The sequence below is a fragment of the Callorhinus ursinus genome, unplaced genomic scaffold (assembly GCF_003265705.2).
Source record: "Callorhinus ursinus isolate GAN/ISIS: 27379988/994484 unplaced genomic scaffold, GSC_fseal_2.0 scaffold13, whole genome shotgun sequence".
In the NCBI taxonomy this organism is placed as follows: Eukaryota; Metazoa; Chordata; class Mammalia; order Carnivora; family Otariidae; genus Callorhinus; species Callorhinus ursinus.
Window position 1 is genome coordinate 42,970,688 of NW_027397075.1, and position 24,153 is coordinate 42,994,840.

Sequence of the window (24,153 nt, forward strand, 5' to 3'; positions counted from 1 at the left end):
TAAGTCCTGGCCACACGGCCTAAAACATTTCATCTGGAGTCCATCTGTCAAACAAATCTTATTTTCATCAGATTGGAGTTCACCTTAGTATCAAACTGAAATTAGCTCTACATTAAAGGGATGAAGGAACAGAAGCCCAGAGAGGTGAAGTGACCTACCCAAGGCCGCCCAGCTTCTAGGTGCTAGAGCCAGGATTAAAAACAGGCAGTCTGCCCTAAAATTTGTGCTCTGAACCATGGGGCCACACTGCCTCAGACAGCAAATGGGGGCTACCCGTAAGCCATATTACAAACAGCCAGAGAGGTGAACGGCCTTGGCCAGGGTCACATAGCTCCTTGGTGGCAGTTTCATTCACAGAAACATTCTCTAAGCAACCCTGTAAGAGCCTGGCACTGTGCCAGGGCTGGATTTAAGGTTAGACCACTGGGGGTATACGTGTTGTGAAAGAGGACAGGGCTGGAGGCTTAGAATGGTATTTATGCCGAAGCATATTTCTGGGCCTCCTCTCCCTCGAGGGAGCCTATGGTTTGGAGGCAGGGCTCCGCCGTAAGACAACTAAACCCAACAGAGCTCAGCAATTGTCACTCGCCATTAGCAGAACCAGAGTCACAAACCTGCCACAGGGGCCCTGAGAACAGCACCCACCAGCCAGCACCACCTGGACACTAACCACCCCCCATGCCTGTCTCCTCCCACCACCAGGAGGCACACAGGGTTCCCTGAAGGAACTTCTGAATTCAGCAAGCCTCTTGCAAGGTCACCCCCACCCCACCCAAGAAGGTTCCAGGGTCCCCCCTCTGCGCCGGATGCGACAAGCTGAGCCACAAGCCTCCCCAAAGTATTGCTCTGGCTCTGGATAAAACCAAAGCTGTAGGCGTGCTAATTAGCAACGACGAGAGGTTGGGCACACAGACTATTAATGACTCCATCTCTCTGTTTCCTGCTGGCCTATTATTAATTCATGGGGCCTCTCCAGTGGGGCCAGAGAGATAACACAGACTGCAAAAGTTCACATTTCAATTTGAAGCTGAGACGGCGGGAGGGCTGTTGGGGAGAAGCATCAGTCCTCAAGGGGCACAGGCGGCAGTGTGAGAAACCTCCTCCACAGACTGGCTTCTGGCCCTCTCTGCTGCAGAAAGGAAAATGCACATCCTCAGGGCACCAACAGAGAGGGTCACTGCAGCGCTACTCCCAATTGCCAAGCGACCAGAGACTCCCATGCTAGGGAATACTATGCAGCATTACAGAGACTTAATGGACATCTTCCTAGAAACTGCCAAGGAAGATGCCCATGATATAGTGTTAATTTTTAAAAAGCAAAATAACAAATGCCACATGCAGACCTACGTGTGTACTCTGACTCCATTTTCTTGCCAGAAAGAGAGGGACGAGTTTTACCCAGCTGAAGCACAGGAATGAGGAGAGAGGATGACAGCTGGGGACGGTTTAAGATACCGGGGGAGGGGGATGAAGATGGACTAGAAACTGGTGTCCCCAAACCAGGGATGTCAGGCCAGCACTGCCCTGCCCTGAAGAGCATGGTCCCTGAGGAAGCCTTTCTGTGTATTATCTCTCCACTCCAAGAACAGTGAGGGAATTTACCTGACTCCTCCCTGTTTTCTTCACAGATTTCAGAAGGGATGGGAATGTCCCATCCCTGAGATCAGGAGGTAACGGGGCTACATTCTGACAGGAGCAGTGCGGTGAGGTGGTGGGACGCAAGCACTGAGCGAGTCTGCACAGAGGTTCCCAGGTGAGAGGCGGAGGGAAGGAAGAGACGCAGAAGAGGGCTCCAACTCTGCATTTACCATTCCTCCTTCACTCTGGGTTTTGGAGAGCGAAAGAGGAAGAGAGAGGTGGTGAGAGGGGCCAAGAGCAGAGCGGAGGAGGAAGAGGGGGCTGTGGGGTAGAAGCACGCTATGCAGCAGTCCTTGGACGGAGAGCAGGTGTGGCCACTGGAAACAGCAGTGTCTAAAGGTCAGACAGACCGGCACTTGGCCCAGGGCGATGCACTTCGTTCTGTGGGCCTCTGCTTTCTCACCTGAACATTAAATAAATGTGAAATTAGGTGACATGACGTTTCTAAACGTCTTGTTTATCGCAGTGCCTGGAATACTGTAGTATTGTGTGGGTGTGGGTGGGTGTGCACGCATGCACGCGTGCATGTGAGCATGATCACACTTCAACTCTTCAGCCCTCAGTATTTCCTTTTCTACAAGTGTCTTCATCCATCCCATCACATCCAAGAGAAAAACACCCTTGACTCATCTGCGGCTATGCATCCAGGTGAGCTCTGCTTGAAAGGAAAGGCCGTGCAGGAAGGTAAGGGAGATGGTAGCTTTGGACTGAAACCCGAGTCCTTGGGGCTCTCACCCTGCTCTGCAAGGCCCTTCTGCCTTCAGGCTTCCTTGTCCTTCCCTCCGACGTGACGGGTGACCCCCCAGGCTGCTCCAGCCCCTGCCAGGCCCAGCATTCCGGGACTCTTCCAATTAAGAGACGGTGGCTGCAGTACACAGGAGTGACCACTCGGGGGCATCATAAAACAGGGAAAAGTATCTCAAGAATGAGGGAGTGTGACAAATTGTGCCGCTGGCACTACAGGGCATTGTTTTTCCCATTTTCTTCCAAAGGGTGACTCAGGTGTTCAGATGTGGATAGTGCAGGAGGTTGAAGAGTCTCCTTTTGAAGATACTCAGGCACGGCCCATGCCAGCAGAGTGGAGATGGCCGAGTTTGGGGTAGCGTAGGGGAGACTGGCTCACCTGCACCCCCCAAAAAACAGGAACAAGACTCTGATGGGGCTGGACAGAGAAACACAGGCATCAAATGGACCCCTGGGGCCCATCGGGACTGAGAGCTACAGAGTCACAACCCTTCTCCCTTGGCGCCTCCTTCCTGGCTTGGCCTGGAAGGGAAGAGCCAGAACAGCAGAGGAACATTTGCCCCCACTAAGCCCGAGCTCCTGGCCCCACACTCTGGAGAAGGTGAAAGAGCGTCCAGTGGCTTCGGTGAAGGAGCAGAGAAGCTGTCTTCGTTCCCTTTGAGACGTGGGCATCACCAGGCACTGAGTGAGGGGCTGGGCACCCTCAAAGGAACCCCACTGCTCCGGCTCACCACCCTGCATATCTCCATAGCCTGTTCTCTAAAGGAAGTGTTGAGAGAACTGCAGGAGGAAAATGTAGGAAAAAGAAGTCACTAGAGACCGGACCTAGAAAGAGACACTCATTTTCAAATCTCTGGAGGACAGACCGAAAAAAAAAAAAAAATGTCAAGGATATGTGTTGACGTTTCCCCAAAGGGCCCATCTTAAATCTCTACGGAGTCACCCAAATTGTGTCAATTCCCAGGAGGAGCCCAGCTCTCTGGCTTCTCGGTGGCTTCTTGTTCTGCTCAGAATTCCAGACAGGCAGGGCATATGCTACAGGTCCCTACTTGGCTTGTGGTGTTCAAACGTGTTGTTGGCTAGTGAAAGCACAGTGTGTTGAAATCGCGTGATTTCTGTATCCCATTGGCATATGTTCTGGTTCAGCAAGTCTGTTATACTACAACCCGACCAGCCTGAAATGCCTCATCTCTGAGCGCAGGGGTGAGATTCAGCCGGGCTACAAACTCAGGCGCCCTCAGGGCCAGGACGAGCACAGCTGATACGTGAATTAGCCCCCCCGTCTAAGGCAGTGGGGGGTGGGGGGGAACTGCGGAGACCTCAAGAACCCCTGTGCCTCCTAAGAGCATACAAATTTAAATTGTATTAAAACACCAGATCAGTCAGCAGGACCTTTCTATTTAACTGAACAAACTCTGCCCATGTGCCTTTCTGGCAATGACATTGCTATAGACACTAGCATCCCAGTAAACCAAGCGCTGCCTGCTTTTACCAGCAAGTGGCAGCATGTGGAATGATGTCCCCAGTCACTGCGACTAGATCTGCCTGGGGTTAGCTGCCTCTCAGGAGGCTCAGAGAAAAACTGGCCCACCGGCTTTTAAAAATCCAAGGGGAAAGTTTCAAGGTTGGGACATTTGTTTCCTGGGGGAACTGGTGTGTGACCTTGGGCGTGGCATGGAAGCTGGTGAGACTGTGGTGGGACACCCGAGACTGTGGTGGTACCAGCCCTCCTGGTCAGCAGGGCGGTTGGGACACAGGCGAGAAGCGGGTGGGGCTCGCAGGGCCGGTTCCCCGGAGCCAGTCCCTCACAGCAGCCTGCTGACCCCGCCATCAGAATGGCTCGTTGCCAGCACCAGCAGTCACTCGGCCCTGAGGGCCCTCGCCCCCTCAGCTGTAAATGAGGCACCTGGGCTAGACAACGGTGATGGTGGTGGGCATAATAGTAATAATGCCAATCATAGCAAGAGCGGCTGCTGTGCCCTGACTCTGGGCCCCGTGTCAGGCGCCGTGCAGGTCCTCATTTCATCGCCCAGGGGGTCCGCTGATGTACACAGCTGACCTCAGCCCTGGCTGTAGCCTCTGCACCAACAGGCGTTAGCGAGCCTTGCACGCCCTGCTGTAGATAGCGAGTGGGGGGCTCCTGAAGGTGAGGAATCAGACACGAGGGGGCAAAACAACCAAACCCTGGGCTAAGTATTCTAGGTGTTCATCACATGTCAGAAAGGTGACCGTCCTCATCCACATCTAGCAAGGGAGGAAAACAAGGTTGAATACTGAGGTAAATAACACACGGTTCAGGGGTGATCAGAGGTGTGAGGGAAGACAGGACCGAACAACCTGCAACCTAACCAACCTGGGTTTTCTCAGCCCATGAGGCTCCCCACCGCAGGGGCTGACCTGGCCTAGATCCAGAGCCCCTGGTGTCCCCAGCTCCCTCGACTAGACCCGACAATATGTCCGGTGTTGTCAGAGGCTAAGTAACCATCCAGATCAGAATCATTGCCACGCCAACTATCCCTTGGGCATTCATTCACTCATTCATTCACTGACAACCAGTCACTGACAGACTAGATGTCAGGCATTGCTCCCAGCACTGAGTCTATGAAGTGAACCATGCAGTGTGTTACTTCTCCTCTTGTTGGGGGCGGGAGTGGGGGCAGTCAGCAGCCCAGGGTGATGGGAGCCAGATTTACCAGATGTCTATTTTAGACTATATGGTGACGACTAACCTCTCTGAGAAGGCATCACTTAAGCTGAGGTCTAAATGACAAGAATGGACCAACCTTTCAAAAATCTGGAGAAAGAACGTTCTAGGCAGAGGGACAGGCAGAAACATAGCAGGCGTCGGCCTGGCCTGAAAGTGGGCAGGACTGCAGGGAGCAAGGGAGCAGGTGTACAGATGAGGTCATGAGCTACCCACGACCAGGTGCTTCAAGACTTTACAAACCAGGGATAGGGGCTCAGATTTTACTCTGAGTGCAAAGGGAAGTTACATCACAGAAGCATGATTTGGTTTATATCTTTTTAAACACCCCTGTCTCTCATATGAACAGCCACACTCCTGAATACAGAAAAACAAAGACATAAGGAGAGAGGCCAATTAGGAGGCCATGGAAATTAGGAGGCCAAGTGACAACGGCTTGGAAGATTGTTAGCACCAGGGACGGAGAAGTGTTCAGACTTGGAACGTGTTTGGGAGATGTGTTGACAGGGCTTGCCAACTGACTGGAAGCAGAAGAAATGGGAAAGGGAGTAATAAAGGACAATAGAAGTCTTTGGCTTGAGCAACAGGGTTGATGTGCTGCTGCCTACTGAGATGCAGGGCTGCATTGGGTCAGGAGAGGATCAAGAGTTTTGCTTTAGCCATGTTAAGTTTTAGATGCTGGTTAGACCACAATGTGGAGATGCCAGCTTCCCATTTGGCTACAAGAGTCAAAGGTTCTTAGGAACCAAATTTGGGAATCATCTGCTGATCTGTGGGCCTGGTTGAGGTTACCCAGGGAGATCGTGTAGGCAGAGTAGAGTCCAGGAGTAACCCAAGGCTCACCAACATTTTGAGGACCCACATGAGCATACATGATCTAGTAAACATGGTCCAAATTCACAACAGACGTGCAAGGTATTAGGCTCATCTTCACTCTAAAAATGCAGAGAAGTTACAGCCTGCCCCAGGTCCCACAGTTTACAAGTAGCATGGCAAGGATCAACCCTAAATATTATGACTGGGTTCCTGTCACTTGTCTACCACTGTGTAATGAATGCAGGTGGATGCTCATATGGGCAGAAGGCCTCGGTGGAACAAGCTAGGCATTGAAGTCAGAGGGCCTGGGTTGAATCCTCACTAGCTATGTGATACTGGGCAAGCCTGAGCTTTCTGGGGTATAAAATTATGAATTTTTTTTTATTTTGCAAATATCTATTAAGTGTCTCTTGTGCGCCGGACACTGCACCAAGTAATGGGGACCCATGGGGAACAGATAAGACTTCTGTGGTATACAGTCTAGTGGGGGATATGGACATGTAAACAGGCAATTAGAATATAGTGTGATAAGTACTATGATTATGGAAATAATGCTTCCCTCTTTTTAGAGTATGTTGTACCAACCTACGCAGACTTTAAAGTTATACATAATTTCCTTTCTTCCAAATCCATATGCAATAATAGTCCCATATGAAATGTTTCTCCTCTTTATAATAGTACCTATGATTTTCATTAGAATAAATAATACATGTAAAGCACCTAGCACATAGCCAGTGTCACTAAATGGTAACGGTCATTATTAAAACATGGGTTTTTTGACCTAGCACCACCTCTGACTTTTGGGCTCATTTTTCTCCTCTGTAAATTAGGAATAATAACAGCTAGTCCAGGAGCATCTGGGTGGCTCAGTCAGTAAAGTGTCTGACTCTTGATTTTGGCTCAGGTCATGATCTCAGGGTTGCAAGATCAAGCTCCTTATCAGACTCCACAGTGGGTGTGAAGCCTGCTTAAGATTCTCTCTCTCCTTCTCCCTCTGCCCCACCCCCCAACTCTCTCTCTCATTCTCTCTCTTAAGAAAAAATAATAATAATAGCTAGTCCACAGGGTCCTTGTGAGGGTCAGATGAGACAGTATACATGAAAACATTTGGTAAGCTGGAGGGAATCCTATTAAAATATGAGTAAAACATGGTTTCATGCCTTTGTAGAGCTACAAAACTCAGTCCATGAGGAATAGTTTGTATTACCCAAAAGGTCCTCATAGCCCTTACACAAAGGCCTGTGGAAACCTTTTTTAGTAGGTTCTTTGGAAAATGGAATTCTGCACAAGAAATTCTGTTTCATCCAAATCCCTATACTCTGTCCACCGGAAAACAAAGACCCTTTACTTGAGGCCTCCTCCTACCCTCTCAACTCCTTCCCCTACCACATTTGGCTCACGCAGCCAAAGGCAAAAAATTCTGGAAACCTCCCAGGCTGGCTTCCAGCCGGCTTCGTGCATCACTAGAATCCTGAGTCAGTGCCAAGAAGGCAGGATTTGTAAATTTGGTATGTGTGCCATAGGTTGTCAGCTGTGTGGGTGGTGGACAGGGCCTTGGGAGGGGCTGCAGCTGAGGGAGGAGCAAGAAGCTGGCAGGGCTGCCAGGCAGAGAACCCTACCTGACTTCCTACTGTAGCAAATTCATTCTTGAGAAAGGACCAGGCTGCCCCTGTCTTAGTGTCAGGAGGATCCTGTCTCTAGAATGTCAGTCAGGAGAAGCCAGAAGGCTGGAGACAGAGAGGAGAAGGCTCCATCTCTCCAAGGTGCACTAAGTAGACACAGGATCCTAAGCAGAAGGAGGGCAGAGGACAGACTCCCCAATTCCTCTGCTGATTGTTCAACTGGAGGGTCTTGAGCAGTCAGCAACCTGCAGAACCACACGGCTAACCCAGGGAACGGAGCTACCTCTTTCCCTGGAAGCTAGCAGACTAGAATGGGTACCAATTCCCCTCAGTGCATTTACTTCATTATTCATTCAACTAAGACTTATTGTGAGCCAACTACATACAGGGCATTGTCCTATACTCTCAAGATAAGACAAAGTCCCTCCATTCAAGAAGTTGACACTTCAGTGGAGGGAGACAGATATCTATATGTCCATGTAGATATCTATCTACATCTATATATAGTGTGTGTATGTGCGTGTGTGTCTTTATGTGCCTGAGTGCATGTATAATAACAGGAAGGGCTGTGATTAAAAAAAAAAAGGCAAAATAAAGAGAGAAAGAGAGTGACAACGGGGAAATGCTATACTACAGGGGGTGATAAGAAAGGTCTCTCTGAGCAGAGACCTAAATGAAGTGAGTGGGAGTCATGCAAGTCTGTGGGGAAAGAGCATTCCAGGTAGAGGGAAGAGCAAAAGCAAAGTTCCCTGAGGTGGGAATGATCTGAGCATAGTCAAGGAATAGCGTGGGACCAGCGTGGACCGAGCAGATGAGTGGGGAAGAGATTAAGAGATGTAGCCAAAAATGCCTGTGCATGTCTGGGGGGCCGGGGGAGAGGTCCAAGGGGTGGAGGAAGGAGATCATGTACGGCCTTAAAGACCATGTGAAGGACTTTGTTCTGTGGGACATGAGCCACTAGAGGGCTTGAGCAGAGGACTGATGTGATAAATGTCTGAAGACTCTCTAATGGAAACTCCATGTAGTATCTCTCCAATGCCTTTGTAGATCTTAAGGGGGAAAAAAAAGGCAAAGAAGAATCAGCTTTGGTGGGGGAAAAAGACCGAAAAAGACCCTAGCGGGGAGGCTAGTTAGTTAAGAGTGGCTGCAGTAATCCCCTTGGATGAGTTACTCAAATTCTCTGTGCCTCAACTGCAAATATGGGGATAATAATAGTACTGGTCTTATTCAGTTGTTATAAGGATTAAATGAATTAAAGTATTAAGAAGAGTGCTGGGTAGGGGCGCCTAGATGGCACAGTTGGTTGAACATCTGACTCTTGGTTCTGTCTCAGGTCGTGATTTGAGGGTCATGAGGTGGAGCCCCATGTCAGGCTCCACGCTCCGTGCAGAGTCAGCTTAAAATTCTCTCTCCTTCTCCCTCTGTCCCAACCCACCCACCCACCTGCACTCTCTCTCTCTGTCACTCGTTCTCAAATAAATAAATAAATAAATAAATCTTTAGGGAAAAAAAGAAGAGTTCTGGGTATCGAATAAGTACCATATAAGTGTCTACCACTTAAGTCTCTATTAAAAATAAAAATCACAGGTGACTCAGACTAGGGAGATAGTGGCAGAAGTGATCAAATATGATCTGACACATTTCAAAGGGAAAACTGACGGGGATTGGCAAGAATTGAGTGTCAGTGTGAGAGAAATCAGGAGGACTCCAATGCTTCTGGCCCCAGCAAAAGAAAGAATCAATATAGGTTCCATTTAGTGAGAAAGAGAAGACCGCAGGAAAAGCAGATCTGGAGGAAAATTGGTAATTTTCTGTTGGACAGATCTTGCTTGAGATACCTATGGATATACAAGTAAAGGTGCTGATTAAGTGGATGACATCTAAAAACCAGGGAAGAGATCTTGGCCAGAGATACAAATTTGAGAGTTGCTAGTCTGTGATTGTCACTAAAGGTCCGGGACTGGGTGAGGTCACCAGCAAGTAAGTGTTGGCGAGAGAGTGGAGGATGGATCCCTGGGCCCCCCAGTATTTGGGGATTAGAAAAAGGAAGAGGAAACAAGCAAAAGAGGTGGAGGAAAGACTGGCAAGGTAGGAAGAAAACCTAGAGTCATAAAGGCCATGTGAGAAAAGAGTTCCAAGAAAGACAGAGTGATAGTGGACAAATGGTATGGCTGCTGCCAGCAGGTCAGGGAAGATGGACACAGAGAACCACCCACTGGACTTAGCAGCATGGAGACAGGTGTGAGCATGCCAGAGCCATCTGCTTGACTGGCACAAAGGCCTGATTTCAATGGGTTCCAGAGGGAACTGGAGACAGAGAATGTAGACAAAAGGGCTCATCATGCTCTACATCTAGACCTCCACATGGAGCATGATGAGTAATTGGTCCACAGAAACAGGAAGAACAGCCTAGAACAGGGGTCCAGGTGCAGTGGGTGGTTAATGCAGTGGTTGGAACTCCTGCAAGCCTCTTTGACTTCTGCTCTTTTCCCAGTGAAGTAGGAAGGCAATTGCGGTGATAAGCTAGGAATAGGCTGGCAGGAGATGCTGGGGTTTGAGAATTAAGGGTAAAGTATGTGAAATAACCTCTAAAAGAACGTGAGGGTGAATAGAAAGGTGAAAAGTCATAGGATTTCTGGGCAAGACTGAGGACCAACTTGAGGGAGGGGATCACGAATTTACAGTGAAACCAGTAAGCATAGCTGTGAGATTTTCCACAGCAATGTTCTGCTGCGCAAGTGCAAGGGACAAATAGGTGGCAAGTGGGATTTAAGCAGGGCTGGAGTCCTGCTAGACCAGTATGATGGAGCAACAGAGGGGCAAGAAAGGTGAGGGTGAAAACAAGGATGATAGAGCATGAAATAGACTAGAGCCAGCTTGGGAGGCATCCAGCATTCTTGCCCCTGGCTGATGACTGGCTCTATCTGAGAAGCTGGCAGGAGAAAGGGTTGAGAGAGTAGGAGGAGACCTCAAGAGTGACATCATCATTTTGCTCTGGAAAGTATTTTTGGTGCTCGCAAGGGAATTTAATTTGATAAGATGAGAAGTGAGGAGATGACTGAAGAGGGGAGCCACAAAAAAGTAATATGTCTTGTGGATGTCAGTGAGGTTAAAGAATCTTGGGAGTTGAGCACTAGAGGGAGTGAACTGGGCAGAGAAGAGCTGGTGGTCAGAGAGTAGGATGCTTGGAACTGAGATTATGGAGCAGTGCAGTTACAAGGTTTGGGGAGGCCATAGAAGTGAGGTCTCGGCAGCAAATATGGAGGTAAAATCATCAGGGAGAAGAGGTTAAAGATCCAAGAGGCCAGGGTCCAGGAAAGGTCATTTAAGTGGATACGGAAATCACCAAGACTGATGGCAAGAGGAGACATGGGAGACAGGCAATAAACCAAGAGCTAAAATCTTTCTGGAATGAAGGTGAGTGGCCTGGGAGTCTGTAGATGGCTACAAGAAGGAGTAGCAGGTGCTACTGCATGATGACATGAGCTCCAAAGCTGGCCTTTTAGGACAGGCATGAGGAATCATGGTCTGGAAGCAATAATGAGGGGCAAGTAGACAACTACCCCAGCTCCAGGCTCAAGATTGTAAGGACGTGTGGGAGGGAAGGCTGCCACCACATGAGGCAGCTGCCAATCAAGCCATGTTCTTGGGGGAGAGGCAGGTACCAGTTAGAACAAGGAGGTGATGAGAATGTCCAGAGAAGGTGTGAGAATGCAGAGAATTTTTCACATGATGGAACATGAGCTCCAGACAGTACAATATTAGGGTTTGGGGAGCTGGCGAAGAGCAGGAAGTAGGTCAGATTAAGGCATGTAGAGCTATATGAGGATGGATTTTGGATGGTAAAGAAAAAGGGCATGATGGTATTTGCCTCTTAACACTCACAGCCTCATCACTGCAACCTGTATAAAGTGTCCAGGGTTGAGAGTGGGGCAACATCCCTGTCTCTATCATCTCTCATTTTCTTTTCAACCCATTTCAATTGGGCCCTGACCCCATCACCCTACTGAAACTGCTCCCATTAAGGTCACCTCCATATTGCTGAAACCAGTGATTCTGTCTCCAGCCCTAACTTACCTCTCAGCAACCTCCTACACAGATGACTCCTGCCTGCTGAACAGACACCTCTCTTCACTTCTTTGTCCCTTTACTCTCCGGCTTTCCTTTTTTTTTTTTTTAAGATTTTATTTATTTATTTATTTATTTGAGATAGAAAGAGCATGAGTGGGGGCAGGGACAGACAGAGAAGCAGACTCCCCGCACAGGACTCGATCCCAGAACTCTGGGATCATGACCTGAGCTGAAGGCAGACACTTAACCAACTGAGCCACCCAGACACCCCACTCTCTGGCTTTCCTCCTACTTCTCTGGCCCCTCCTTCTCAATTCCTCTACTCAGGAAGGTTGACACACCCCCAAGCCACTGAAGTGTCTGCCCTATTTCACCTCCTCATGGCCCTTCCTAGTGAAAGCACAGTCTCCCAACCATCCCCACCATGACTCGAAATAGGTGGCTGCTACTAGACTTTTATATCCCCCAGCTAGCAAAAGTTTAACTTAGAGAAAGATATAAGAGTTACCATGCATTGCTAGCCATGGTGAAGCTAGTTTTTCAATGAGTATTATAGGAATTCTTGAGTTAGGTCAAAGGACAGGCACTGAGTGACATGAAAAATGTGTAAGATAGTCTCTGCCCTCAAGTTGTTCAGAATCCACTCAGGAAAACAAGACAGAGGTGCAGAGAAATATAGTACTTCTAAATACAAAGAAATATCAACTATCAGAGCTGCATGATATTCACACTTTCTCCTCTTCATTTTTTGAGGCCATGGGGTGACTTACTCAACATCATACCACTAGTCAGTCACCCTGGGAATTAGACCCAGATCTCTCAACCTCCAAGCCAGTGTTCTTGTCATGGTATCTCAGCTTGTGGTTGAGGAAGAAGTTAAGTACTGTGGGAATTGGAAAGAAAGTCACTGTGCCATTGTGGTTCAAAGCATGGATTCTAGAACCAGATTGCCAGGGTTCAAATCATCAAATCACAGTAACAATGTAGTTATTATTGGAGTGACTTTGGGAAAGTCACCTAACTTCTCTGTGCCATATTTAACAGTGGTTAAATACTGTACCTACTGTACAGTAATGGTGAGGATTAACATAAGTTAATATGGGTGCTTAGGACATTGCCTGGCTCTTAGAGCTATGTAGGGTTTTAAAGACTAACAACACTTGAAGGTGAACAATAGGAGGAGGTTGAGTGCTGGATGCCTGACCCCTTTCTGAATCCCAGGGCCCACTGAATGAATGAATGATGAACCAGCAAACATTCTGACATCCATAGGGAAAAACCTCCAGATATCAGCTAATCTACCCCTCTTTGTACCACCCAGAATGTCCACTGAAACCAAATAAGTAAATTCTACCATAACCACCAACAACAAAAAACATCTATTATTAGTCTTTTTGCACTTAGTAACATCTAACAACTCAACAGTCTAAGGAAGAGGAGCTAAAGATACACAGACCACAAGACCTGTAAACCTGCAGAATGTACACTGGCATCCAAAAGACAAAACAAAGCCCCTAGGTGGGGTATAAGCCTGGAGTGTCAAATGAGAATCAAATGAAACACTCTTGCTTTAACGTAGGGCTCCTTAGAATAAAGCCCAAGTTCTCAAGAGGCGTGAATTGGGTTAAAGGCAATCTAAGACAGAACATAAATCCTTTTGCTCTACTCAAAAAGATCAGAGATAAAGTCATGGGGGCCACAATCTCTTCCACCACTTGCCTCAAAATGTAATCATTCACCCAAGGATGACATTAGAAAGAGTAAGTTTAGCTACAATTCCAGAAGAAAAGATGACTGATGATTCATGTTTCGGTGACTTCTCCATCGTTTTATAGAGCTCCTCTTTTCAGGGAAGCGCAGAGTGTGAAACAGACCCTAGTTCTTTCTCCAGATCTTAGCAAACTAGGCATGCTTTGGAGGGCAAGCCTGACGGCCCCCAGCCGACAGTTGTAGACCTCAGTGAGGTTGCATGCAGCCGGCTGACCTCACTCGATGGGTCAAAACCCTCTTTAGCAACAGCAGTGACAAAAGCACCCGACTCCCGGGGCCCACCCTTTCCCACACCCACCCCATCCTCCCCGCTGCTGCACTGGGCTTCCCCCCACCCCCGCGTGTCCCCACTCCCACCTCCCCAAACTCACTCCCACCTCCCCAAACTCACTCCCACTCCTTGCGCCGGGCCTGCGGTGTGCTCTGCATCTTGTGCGCCTCGTGGGCCTTGATGATGTCGCGCTGCTCGATGAGGCCCCCGCGCCGCCGCTTCATCACCTCGGGGCTCACCGGGAGAAAGGGGCTGGAGCCAGCCTCCAGGGCCGCACCGCCCTCCCAGCCTGGGCCCTCGCCCTCGTGCACCGGGAAGAAGTTGTCGAAGCCTGTGGCGGCTGCGCGCGGGGAGGCCGGCAGCATGCCCACTTCGTCCGAGGCATCGGCCTCGAGCAGGGAGCACTGCTGGGGCCGCCATGCCTCCTCCTCAGGCAGGGCCAGGACGTGGCGGCGGCGGCCTGCGGCCCAGGGCTCAGGGCTCCCGTCCGCGGCAGGGTAGGGGGGTTCGGGCAGCCTGCGGCCTGGGCTCGGTCCATGCATCTCGGGCACCATCCCAGAACATTGCTCTGCGGGGGGGAGGGGGGGCGGAGCGTGGTTAAGGAGGGGAGAGGCGGGAGCGGGAGGCGGGGAGGGGTGGGCGTGAAGGAAATAGAGAAAAGAAAGAGGTTAATGACATCAAAGTTTCCGGCTGACCCAGTGCTACGCCCCAGGCCTGGCCCAGAAAACTGGCACATACTAGGGACCCCGCAAATGATCACTGAACTCAGGAGCATCCACTGTGGACCAGGCTGGGTGCCAAGTGCTGAGTATCCAGAGTTAAATAAAATAGACTTGATTTCTGCCCCATGAACTTCACAGTCTAGTGCAGAAGACAGAGGTTAAAGAAATAATTATATGCAATGTGATAAATGTCTCAGGGTACTGCTACACCAAGAGAATAACTCCATAGACTGTCTTTTTGGGCCCAAGCCTCAGATAGCTCGCTGCCTGTTCTCTCCCATTCAAGGTGAAAGAATCTCTCTAATCCATTCCCCAGTGTCCCAACTCCTCTGGGGAAATCCCACCCACCACCTGCTGCCCTGATCCTCACACTCTCTCCCCAGGACCAGCCACAGGCGACCTGTCTTTGAGAACTGGGTCCCATATATAGGTTCCTTCCTCCTTTGCTAATGCATGCATCCAGCCCAGGATCTGGGGAGCATGTGTGTAATCAGGTGCCTCTCTAGCATCCTTGAGCCTCACTTTCCCTTTCCCTGCCAAGGAGGATGTGTCCAGATTTGCATGTGAAAGACATACTCATTCAGTCAACACTGACTGAGGGCTTACCATGTGCCAGGCACTGTGCCAGGCACTGGGCACACTGAGATGAGCTGGATTTAGTCCACATCCTCCTCGTGGGAGAAACAGGAAAAACATCCATTTTGACCACACAACATGAGGTGCTATGATTGAGGCAGGCCCAGTTGCTGTATGAGCTCACATTAGGGGCACCAGAGCCCATCTGGGGGTGGCTGGAAGGGCTTTGTGGAAGATATGACCATTATGCTGGGTTTAAACAGAACTTTCCATGTGAGGAATGGGAGAGGATTATGGACAAAAGAAAGAGCATGTGCAGAGAGGATTTAGGGAACTGAAGGATCCGGAAGAGTTCTCATAGCAAGTCTGAGGTTTGGGGGACAGACCTTCTGACGCAAAAGGGCCTGAACCTACCACTTTTTTTTTTAAGGTTTTATTTATTTATTTGTCAGAGAGAGAGAGAGAGAGCGAGCAAGCACAAGCAGGGGGAGTGGCAGGCAGAGGGAGAAGCAGGCTCCCTGCCAAGCAAGAAGCCCAATGTGGGACTCGATCCCAGCACCCTGGGATCATGACCTGAGCCGAAGGCAGACGCTTAACTGACTGAGCCACCCAGGCGTCCCAAACTTACCTTTCTGAGATACCACCTTTTTTGAGATAGCTGCTTACTGTCTCCCTTCCTGCCAAGAGCCCAACCCCTGAATCCCTGGCCTCCTCCCCACCCACATTTCAAACCACACCCCTAGTGACCACAAGTGGCACACACACATACACACACACACACACACACATGCCTTCTCGGCACTAAGCAGTGCCACATGCTCTACGTGCTCAGAGAAGCCTTGGCGTCCAGATCACTCAACCAGTGCTTAGTGAGTGCCCATTATGCACGGGGGACTGCGCTAGACCCCCGAGGAGGCGTCTTCCCAGAATGCTACCCTCCAGACCCCACTGCGGCCTCCCCTGGTCTGAACTGAAAGTCACAAAAACAAAGAATATTATAATGGGCAGGAATCTGCATGGTATAGCCATACCATTTTATAGGTGAGGAAGCTGAGGTGCAGAGACCTAGAGAGTTGCCCAGGGTCACACTACCACTCAAAGTCACAGCTCGGGTTTCAAATCCCAGCTCACAGTTTGTCACACTATATTGACCACGCTGTCTCTACCACATGAAGCAGAATAAATAGACACCCCTCCCAGCCCCCTCTGCATCACACTAAGATAACAGGTGGACAAGAAAAGGCCAGGATGATCTTCCTGCATATGTGATAAAGCCTGATGATGTTAACAATGAAGAGAGCCTGACTTCCCTGGAGAGTAGGTTATTCAATATCCTCCTCATTTGTCCCCTATTTCTAGCATCCAGCCTGGTCTAGGACCTTGGCCACCAAGATTGGGTCCAAGGAGCAGGGGAAGGAAGGTAAAGCGTTCAGGATAAGCTTGGTAGGGAGGAGAAAAGAAGGGAAAAATACATTTCAAAATCTGCAAACAGTTGGGTGGGTCCCTAGAAAGAGTGATTCATGCTCTTCACATTGTCATTCTGTCTCAACTCTGCTTGATGGATTTTAAATTTATCCTTCATTCCTACAACGTTTAAATGTCTCTCCCTCACCACACACATGCACATACCCGTCCTCGGGGTGCTCCCACTCCCCCCACAGGCTTCAGCACTACCAGAAACTCAAGCACTCTCAGGTTCTGCCACCCGCAGCCTCCTCTCCCTCATGTTCCTCCACGGCCAAGGCTCCTGGGCCACTGTCCCGGCTCTCACCGGGCCACCAGGACCTGGTTCCTGGCATCTGCTTCCTGGCCCAGCCTGCTCTCGCTCTCCTTACTGGGTTTCCCCTTCCCAGACACTTTGCCAATCTGAATCACATCTTTGCCAAAATTACAGCACAATAATATGCACTGCGGAGCTCTGCTTCAACAGAATCAATTTTACGAATATCAAAACATGAAATTATCTCATCTTTCCTTTAAGAATTCCTGTTAAACAACCCTTCTATTATTGATATAAATGTTCATCGGGGAATCTGTCGCCCCCACTGCCTGCCAAACCGGCCAGTCCCCAGGTCTGGCTATCATCAAACTGAGAGGACATCTTCTATCTCAAGCAATTTAAACGAGATGGGAGTCTACATGTTCCAAGGAAGGACACTTGAATCTACTCTATAGTTAGCCTTCCTCCTGCCCAGCCCCCAAATTCTGGCATTCCTCGAGTTCCTTGAGATCAGGAATTTTGTCTTATCTTTCTATATCCAGCACCCAGTATTGAGGTCAACACATAGTAGGTTGTTGTGGTGGTCATCAGTACTATTTGCCAAATAGTCTGGTTATCCCCATTCTGGGCATATAGTAGGATGCACTTCCTGGCCTCCTGCGGTTGAGTGGGGTCATGTGACCATTCTGGCCAATGAATTGTGAGTAGACTGATGTGTGTCCCTTCAAGGCTAAGCATTTAAAGGCAGTATGAGAGTTCTAGATCTAGAAGGGCTGGCAAATCCTTCTATAAAGGACCAGATAAGCAATATTTCAGATGTTGTAGGCCATGTAATTTTTGTTGCAAGTACTCAAATTCTGTTGTTATAGCATGAAAACAATCTGACAATATGCAAACAAATGTGTGTGAAGTTTTTGTGAACTTTGCTCTTTCAAATACATCTCTTGGACTCCATCATTGTTACTCACTCTATGTCCATAGGGGCAGGTTCACAGCAGCAGGCAAAAAGAGGAAATGGAGACCCATAAAACAGAATTGAGGGTGGACATGCCAAATGAGAAGCTTTCTTAAAAAAATAAAAATAAATAATAAATAATAAAATTAAAAAGAAGCTTCCTGAGGGCAAAGTTGTTGTTCTGTGGCCCCCACTCCTAGTCCCTAATTGAAGGAAAACAGGACTTGCAGCTCTGAGATACTGGCCCAAGAATAAGCTAATGAAATCTCCAAGGGCATCTGACTTATTCATCTAACCCTTGCTTTCCATCCACATCTCTTCTTATTCTTTATTGCTCTGCTTGGCTCATGGGCAGGGGATAGGATTTTTTAATTACAGGGGTCCTGAGGAGGAAAAATGACTTATTTGAAACCCAGCAGCCCCATTAAGAACTCTTCCCTTGCTTCCCAGTCCACATGGAGTAGTAGGGTAAGGAAATCTTCACTCCTCTTACCCTTCCAGAGTTGGAGCTGAGATCTTCCTCCACGGAGGAATACTATGTCATTTGCACCATCCTTCCCTTTATATCCTATCAAGAGTTTTAACTTTTATTCTTCTATTTTTGATTGCTTCAGAAATAATGGCCCATGCATCCCATTGGCTTGTCTGTGTCTCCCAGGCTTAGCAGGGGAGTCCCTTGTGCCAAGGACATGTATTCTTCTCTCATTGGGTTCATGCCCATCCCACTCCCACCCCTTCACTGCTCACTTTCTCATTCCTCCAGATTATGTGCATCTTCCAGTCACCTTCTGAACAATGGATATACCAGGAAGTCAACAAAGTTTATGCTCTTGTGAGTGTACTGTCTTCATACCCTGAAAGTCCTGAGTTCAGCAAGGAGGAGAGAGTCTCCATTACATACACCACCAAGTAGCATGGGCTGGGAGACGGTGGGCAGAAATGGGACTAAAATGTGAGTGGTGGCCCTGAAACTCTCCTGGCTCTGCTCCCTCTGTCTGCCCTGCATGAGAAGAGAGCAGAAGGGCCCCCATCCCCCAACTGTTGGAAATGAAACATCATAAGAGGGAAAAAGTTTTTAAAATATGATACTACACAACAGAGATGCCATACTGAGTTCCTCTCTAAAAATGACAGTCTAGAGAAGAGAACTCATAGAGTTCATGGGTTTTCTGTCCAGCAAAAGGGAAGGCAGAGAATGACCCTACTCAAAGTCTTCACCCACCTGTTCAGAGAGGAGACATTCCCGGTGCAGAAATATTCATCCAAGGACTTTCTTTTCTGAGTCAGCTTGCTACCCGACCACAAGGAAGGAACAAACGCTGGATAATGTTTTCATTTCCTGTGAAGGCTGTGGTTCTCAAAGCTTTTACAAGTGTACATCAGAATCATCTACACTGGTTTTCTAAAATGCAGATTCCTGGGACCTCCCTTCAGAGATTCTCATACAATTGATCTTGAGTGCACTCAGGAATCTGTAGTTTTAATAGGCATCTCCTCCCCTAATCATGTCTTAAGAAACACTGTCCTAAAAGCACCATAGAGTTATGAGAGGTTGTGCTAAGTTGGTAAGAGGTATTGCCCTGGGTGAATTAGGATACTAAAGGCCCCTAGGACAGTGTCCCTCTCACCCATTTTCAGTCTGTATCTATATACCCAGAGGAGTTCCTTGACCCACCCCCACTCTTTGCAAAACTCTATCCTCCCCTAGACTGGCACCGGTTTTTGCCCGTCCCACATTCTCCTCCATATGTCTATGTTGTTATGGTGACTGTTCAAGGATGGGCTAATGTCCAACTGCAACTTGACAGGCTGCTGCATTTTGAATGTAAACCAAGACCCAAGGAAAACACTCTGCTTCAAACATGGAGTGATCACTAAGTCCGCCAGAGTTCCTGAGGAGGAGTCAAAAGAGCCCATAACCTGGTGTCAGAATCTCTGGGTTCAGGGTACAGTTCTTCCACTTGCTAGTCAAGTAATTTTTGGCAATACACTTTTCTTCTCTAGGTCAGTTTCCTCACCTGAACAATGAGGATAATACAACAACCTGTCCTATAGAAATCTGTGGTGGGAATCAAGTAAGATAGCATCTGGGAAAGAACCTGGAGACTGTTAAGTCATATAAATATGGAAAAAAAGAGTAGAGATTAAAGCCTGCACACTACAGCCAGGCTGCCTGGGTAAGAATCCAAGCTTCCCTCTCACCAACTGAATCCATGGGCAAATTATATAGCCTTCCACTCCTCATCTGTAAAATGGTCATTAAGAGTAGATACTTCATAAGGCTGTTGTGAGAAGTGAATACAGAAGCATATAACAGTACCTGATAAAAATGCCCAATAAATGTTAGCTGTCATTTTTATTATGTAAAATATCTTATATTTTTTTAACTAAGTAATGCTAGTAAACAACCCCAAAATACCTGTGGCTTAAGATGGTCAAGGTTTATTTCTTTGTCACGTCACCATTTAATAACACAAACTGGCCTGGAAGATGGGAAAGATAGGCTCTGCTCCACACAGTCACTCAGGGACCCAGGTTTGTCTCATTCAGTGACTCTGTCAGCCCCTTAGGATGGCAAATTTCTCCCCTCAAAGACCAGATAGTAAATATTTTAGGCTTTGCAGCCTATGAGATTTCAGTGGCAACTATGCAACCCTGTCTTTGTAGTGTAAAAGCGCCATAGATAATACATAAACAAATGGGTGTGGCTGTGTTTCAATAACACTTTATTTACAAAAACAGGCAGCTAACACCTGACCCAGAGCCTCAGAGTCCTCCACTAGGCTTTTTGTCTCCAGCCTGGAGACAAAGAAAAAGAGCTCAGAGGACCCTGCAAGAGGTCTAGAGACCAGACCTAGAAGTGTTGTGTACCACTTATGCCATTTTTCATTAGCCAGAACTCTGTGATCTGGCCCTGTTTAACTGAAGGAAAGCAAAAATACAGTCTATCTGTGTGCCAAATGAGGAGAAAACCAATAATAATAAGCACTAGAAATCTCCATTACACGATTACTATTTGTATTGTGATATAACCACAAGAGTAAATGCAAAGGCAAATATTTACAAATATATCAAATACACTGAATATTGATCAATCTAATGGGGTATTAATGAATTGCTGAAAATTAGCCACATCATAATGTATACAGAGATAGAGAAACAGATTTATGTGAAAGAAAAAGGAGAAACCCTAAACACGACAATCAATTCACCAAAGGATCTTGATGATTTGGAGAGCAAGACCTCAAAAATGTAAAATGGGGGTGGGTCCTGATCAATTACAGAGGAGACTCACATCACAGACATATCTGTCTCTACAGTCCCCTGATTAATGACACGTCCTCACACACTAGCCTTTTAGCTACATGAAGGCAGAAACCACACTTGCTTTATTCACCACATCCCCAGCACCCAGCCCTGATAGGCCTTCAGTAAATATTTATAAAAGGAAGCAATGCATAGGAAGAAAGAGAGGGCAGGGGCAGGAGGCAGAGAGAAAAGAAGACGCTCTACAGTTTCCATACTATAATTTTGCTACTGTGGTAAATTAGTCCTTTTAAGAGTTACCTTCTGCAGAAATCCTTACAACTACACTTGAGTGGATAGAAGTGGTTTTAAGGAGCCTTTACTTGTAAGTTTCCAATTTGCTTAAATATTCATCTTTACTATTCCACTTTAGAAGCTGCTTCAAACCTCCACAGAATCTGCCTGACTTAGAAAAGGGAAGAAAAACTCTTTAATAAGGGAAGAGGACTTAATACATGACTGTGCAGTAATCATCACAGAAAAAGACAACAGATTCATTCACCAAACATTTATTGAGCACCTACTATGTGTTGGGGACTGAGAAAGGCACTGTAAACTCTTGATGATATCACAACAAGAGTCCAGGAAGAAACTTAAGCCCAGTACAGTCAGTTTTTGTTGTTGTTGTTGTTGTTGTTTTAGCACAGTAACTTTTTAATGTAAAGCAAGAATTACTTCTGCAAGAGTATCTTGAGATGAGAATTTGTGACTTTTCTGGAATTTGTTACTTCTGTTCTTCCTTCTACTTCCCTAAAGTACCCAGACATAGACAGACAGACAGACAGACAAAGATAAAAAGAAAGCTGCACTTTTTCTGAGGACCCAAAAGGGAATAGAAAACAAAGAACAAAATACCACTCCTGAGAGAGTTTCTGGAAGGAAAACCCTCCAGGAGTCAGTAACAGTTACAAATGTAGAGAAAACAAATGCCTCCACCCCTTGGGCTTGCAGAAACCGAGTCAAGGTGTGACAGCTGCCTGACCGGGGACAAGGAAGGCCTGGTGGGGCAAACATCTAGGAGACCACGGGTGTGCCCTGAAAGGTCCAAACCACAGCAGCATCAGGCTCAGACAACAGACTCCACAATGCTGCAGAAACTTCTCCAAGAGCCTCTTTTCCATCAAAACACTTCTCAAGTGTCAGTCCTAGGAACACCAGGAATCTCCAACTAGAGCCTGATAATATCCTTCCTACCCACGCAGACCCAGATTACTTGAATTGCTTTCCTTGGAAGCCCTGTTTTAAAGAAAAGTAAGTTACTGCCACAGTAAAGTTATGGGTGGGAGACAGCCATGTTGGTACACCCAGATGGAATCTCCTCTCTGATCAGGGTCTTAATACCCCTGCAGGCTTTCAAAGGCACCAGCTCAGCAGCCCCTCTCTCTGCCGCTCTAAGCAGGGAACGCCGTTCACACTGGGAGAGCTAGTCTGAAGTGCCACATAGAGAAACAAGCGCAAAGCCCTGAGCCTGGCATTCAAGGCCTCCACAGTGTGGCCCCAGGAAGAAGGACAAGCCTATAACCCTCAAGGGCTTTGCATTTTAACCAGCCATGAGCCTCTGTAGTGGTGGCCGTCAATCTGTCTGCCAGTGCTGGCTCCTCCTAGGGGTCAAGTCCAGATGTCAGATCTCAGAGCCCAGCCTCTGTCCAGCCACTTTCTCAGCTGTGATCAAAGACATGGAAGTTACAAAGAAGCCTGCCACCAAGTAGAAAGATGATAGGTTATGAGCTGGACACTCAGGCACCTGTGGAAATGGAAGAAGGACACACTGATGCCTCCAAAGCATATCTGGTCTCTGAAAGCTTTTAGACTCTTTCCTTCATCCCACCCTCATCTCTGTACTCTCTGTTCATTTTTATGCATTTTCTTTCTGGTCATTTATTGTGTATTTCACCACATAATTGCTAATAATATTATAATTAACCTGTTTATTCAAGCCAAAGAATTTACTGAGGACAAAATTTGCATTTCCAGGGATAATAATGACCTGAAGGATTTTTTGCTCGACAAATACACTTAGAGTACAATGTTGGCGATGCCAGGTGTGCATCTCAGACTGGCGCCCCCTGGAGTTGTGCAATACGACACAGAGCACTTACAAGATTAGACCAACAATTACAACCAAATCAAAAGTGCCCGCATACCTCCAACAGGCTAAAAAGAACACTCACAGTAAACATTATGGTTACCTCTTCAAGACCCTTCCATCCCCCATCCTTGTGCAGTATCTAGACAGTTTGGGCAATGGGCTCCAGCTCCTGCGTGGATTCTAGTTAGATTAAGCCAGTCAGGAGAATCCCATCCTTTTGCCAGTGGTTAATTAAGAAGAGGGCCCATGACCCATGTAAGGCCAGTAAAGAATGAGGTAAAGCTTACTGGGGCTTTTAAGAAAATTCTCCCAACTTTTAAAGGAAGGTTTTATGGGAATGGGTGCTGGATGTTATTGTGCACAGATATAAATGGGGGAACTTCTGGCACCACCTCACCGCCAACCTAAGGACTAAGCCACTACATGAAGGAAAGCAGGGCCAAGAGAATCACAGGCAGTGGAGATAAAGCCACCAGATTCAGCCAGCCTGGAAGCCTCCCCACCTCTACACCACTAGCAATATGAGGCAATACAGCTCCTGATGGCTGAAGCCCACTGACTTGAGTCATGTTTTCCGTTACTTCCACCCCAAAGCAGGAGCCCCCACATCCTCCACACAATACTACTCCAAAAGCCCGCAAAACCATTTATGTGCTTTGGCCCCAGCAGGGGGAAAGTCCCCTCACACTCCTCAGAGGTTTTCTGGTTGTAATTCATCTTTTATACATGGACACTGGGACTTCAGTCTTGCATAAAACTCTTGAGACCAGGATTCTAAGAATCCTTTGTATAATGGGAAAATGACTCAACCGAAATGGAATAAAGCTAAATTCAACTGAGCGAGCAGTAAGTTTTAGGTAGAGAAGGAAACACTGCGATTGGATTACATGGAAAAGGACTTGTTGCAATTAAATAACAGTACAGAACGATCTAGTGGTCATAGCAGGCACCACCACCACCATCACATCATCACTAAATATAATGGCTAATATTCATTGAATTTTTTTATGCTAGAACTTGCAGTAAGGGTTTCATGCAGTAAATCTTAAGAATTCATATAATTCTTGAAAAAATCTTATGAAACAACTATTACTATTAACGCAGTTTTATAAATGAGAAAACTGAGACTTACAAGACGTCCCCAATGTC

General features: G+C 47.5%; 1 protein-coding gene across 1 annotated transcript in view; it reads right to left on the reverse strand.

Annotated features, from left to right (window-relative positions):
* Positions 1–24,153, reverse strand: part of CACNA1E (calcium voltage-gated channel subunit alpha1 E) — a 500,959-nt gene that overhangs the window by 378,674 nt on the left and 98,132 nt on the right. Inside the window, exon 2 of the mRNA XM_073900155.1 lies at positions 13,757–14,204. Within this exon, the coding sequence (XP_073756256.1) occupies positions 13,757–14,190 (434 nt within the window). The 5' untranslated portion in view covers positions 14,191–14,204. The remainder of the gene's footprint in view (positions 1–13,756; positions 14,205–24,153) is intronic.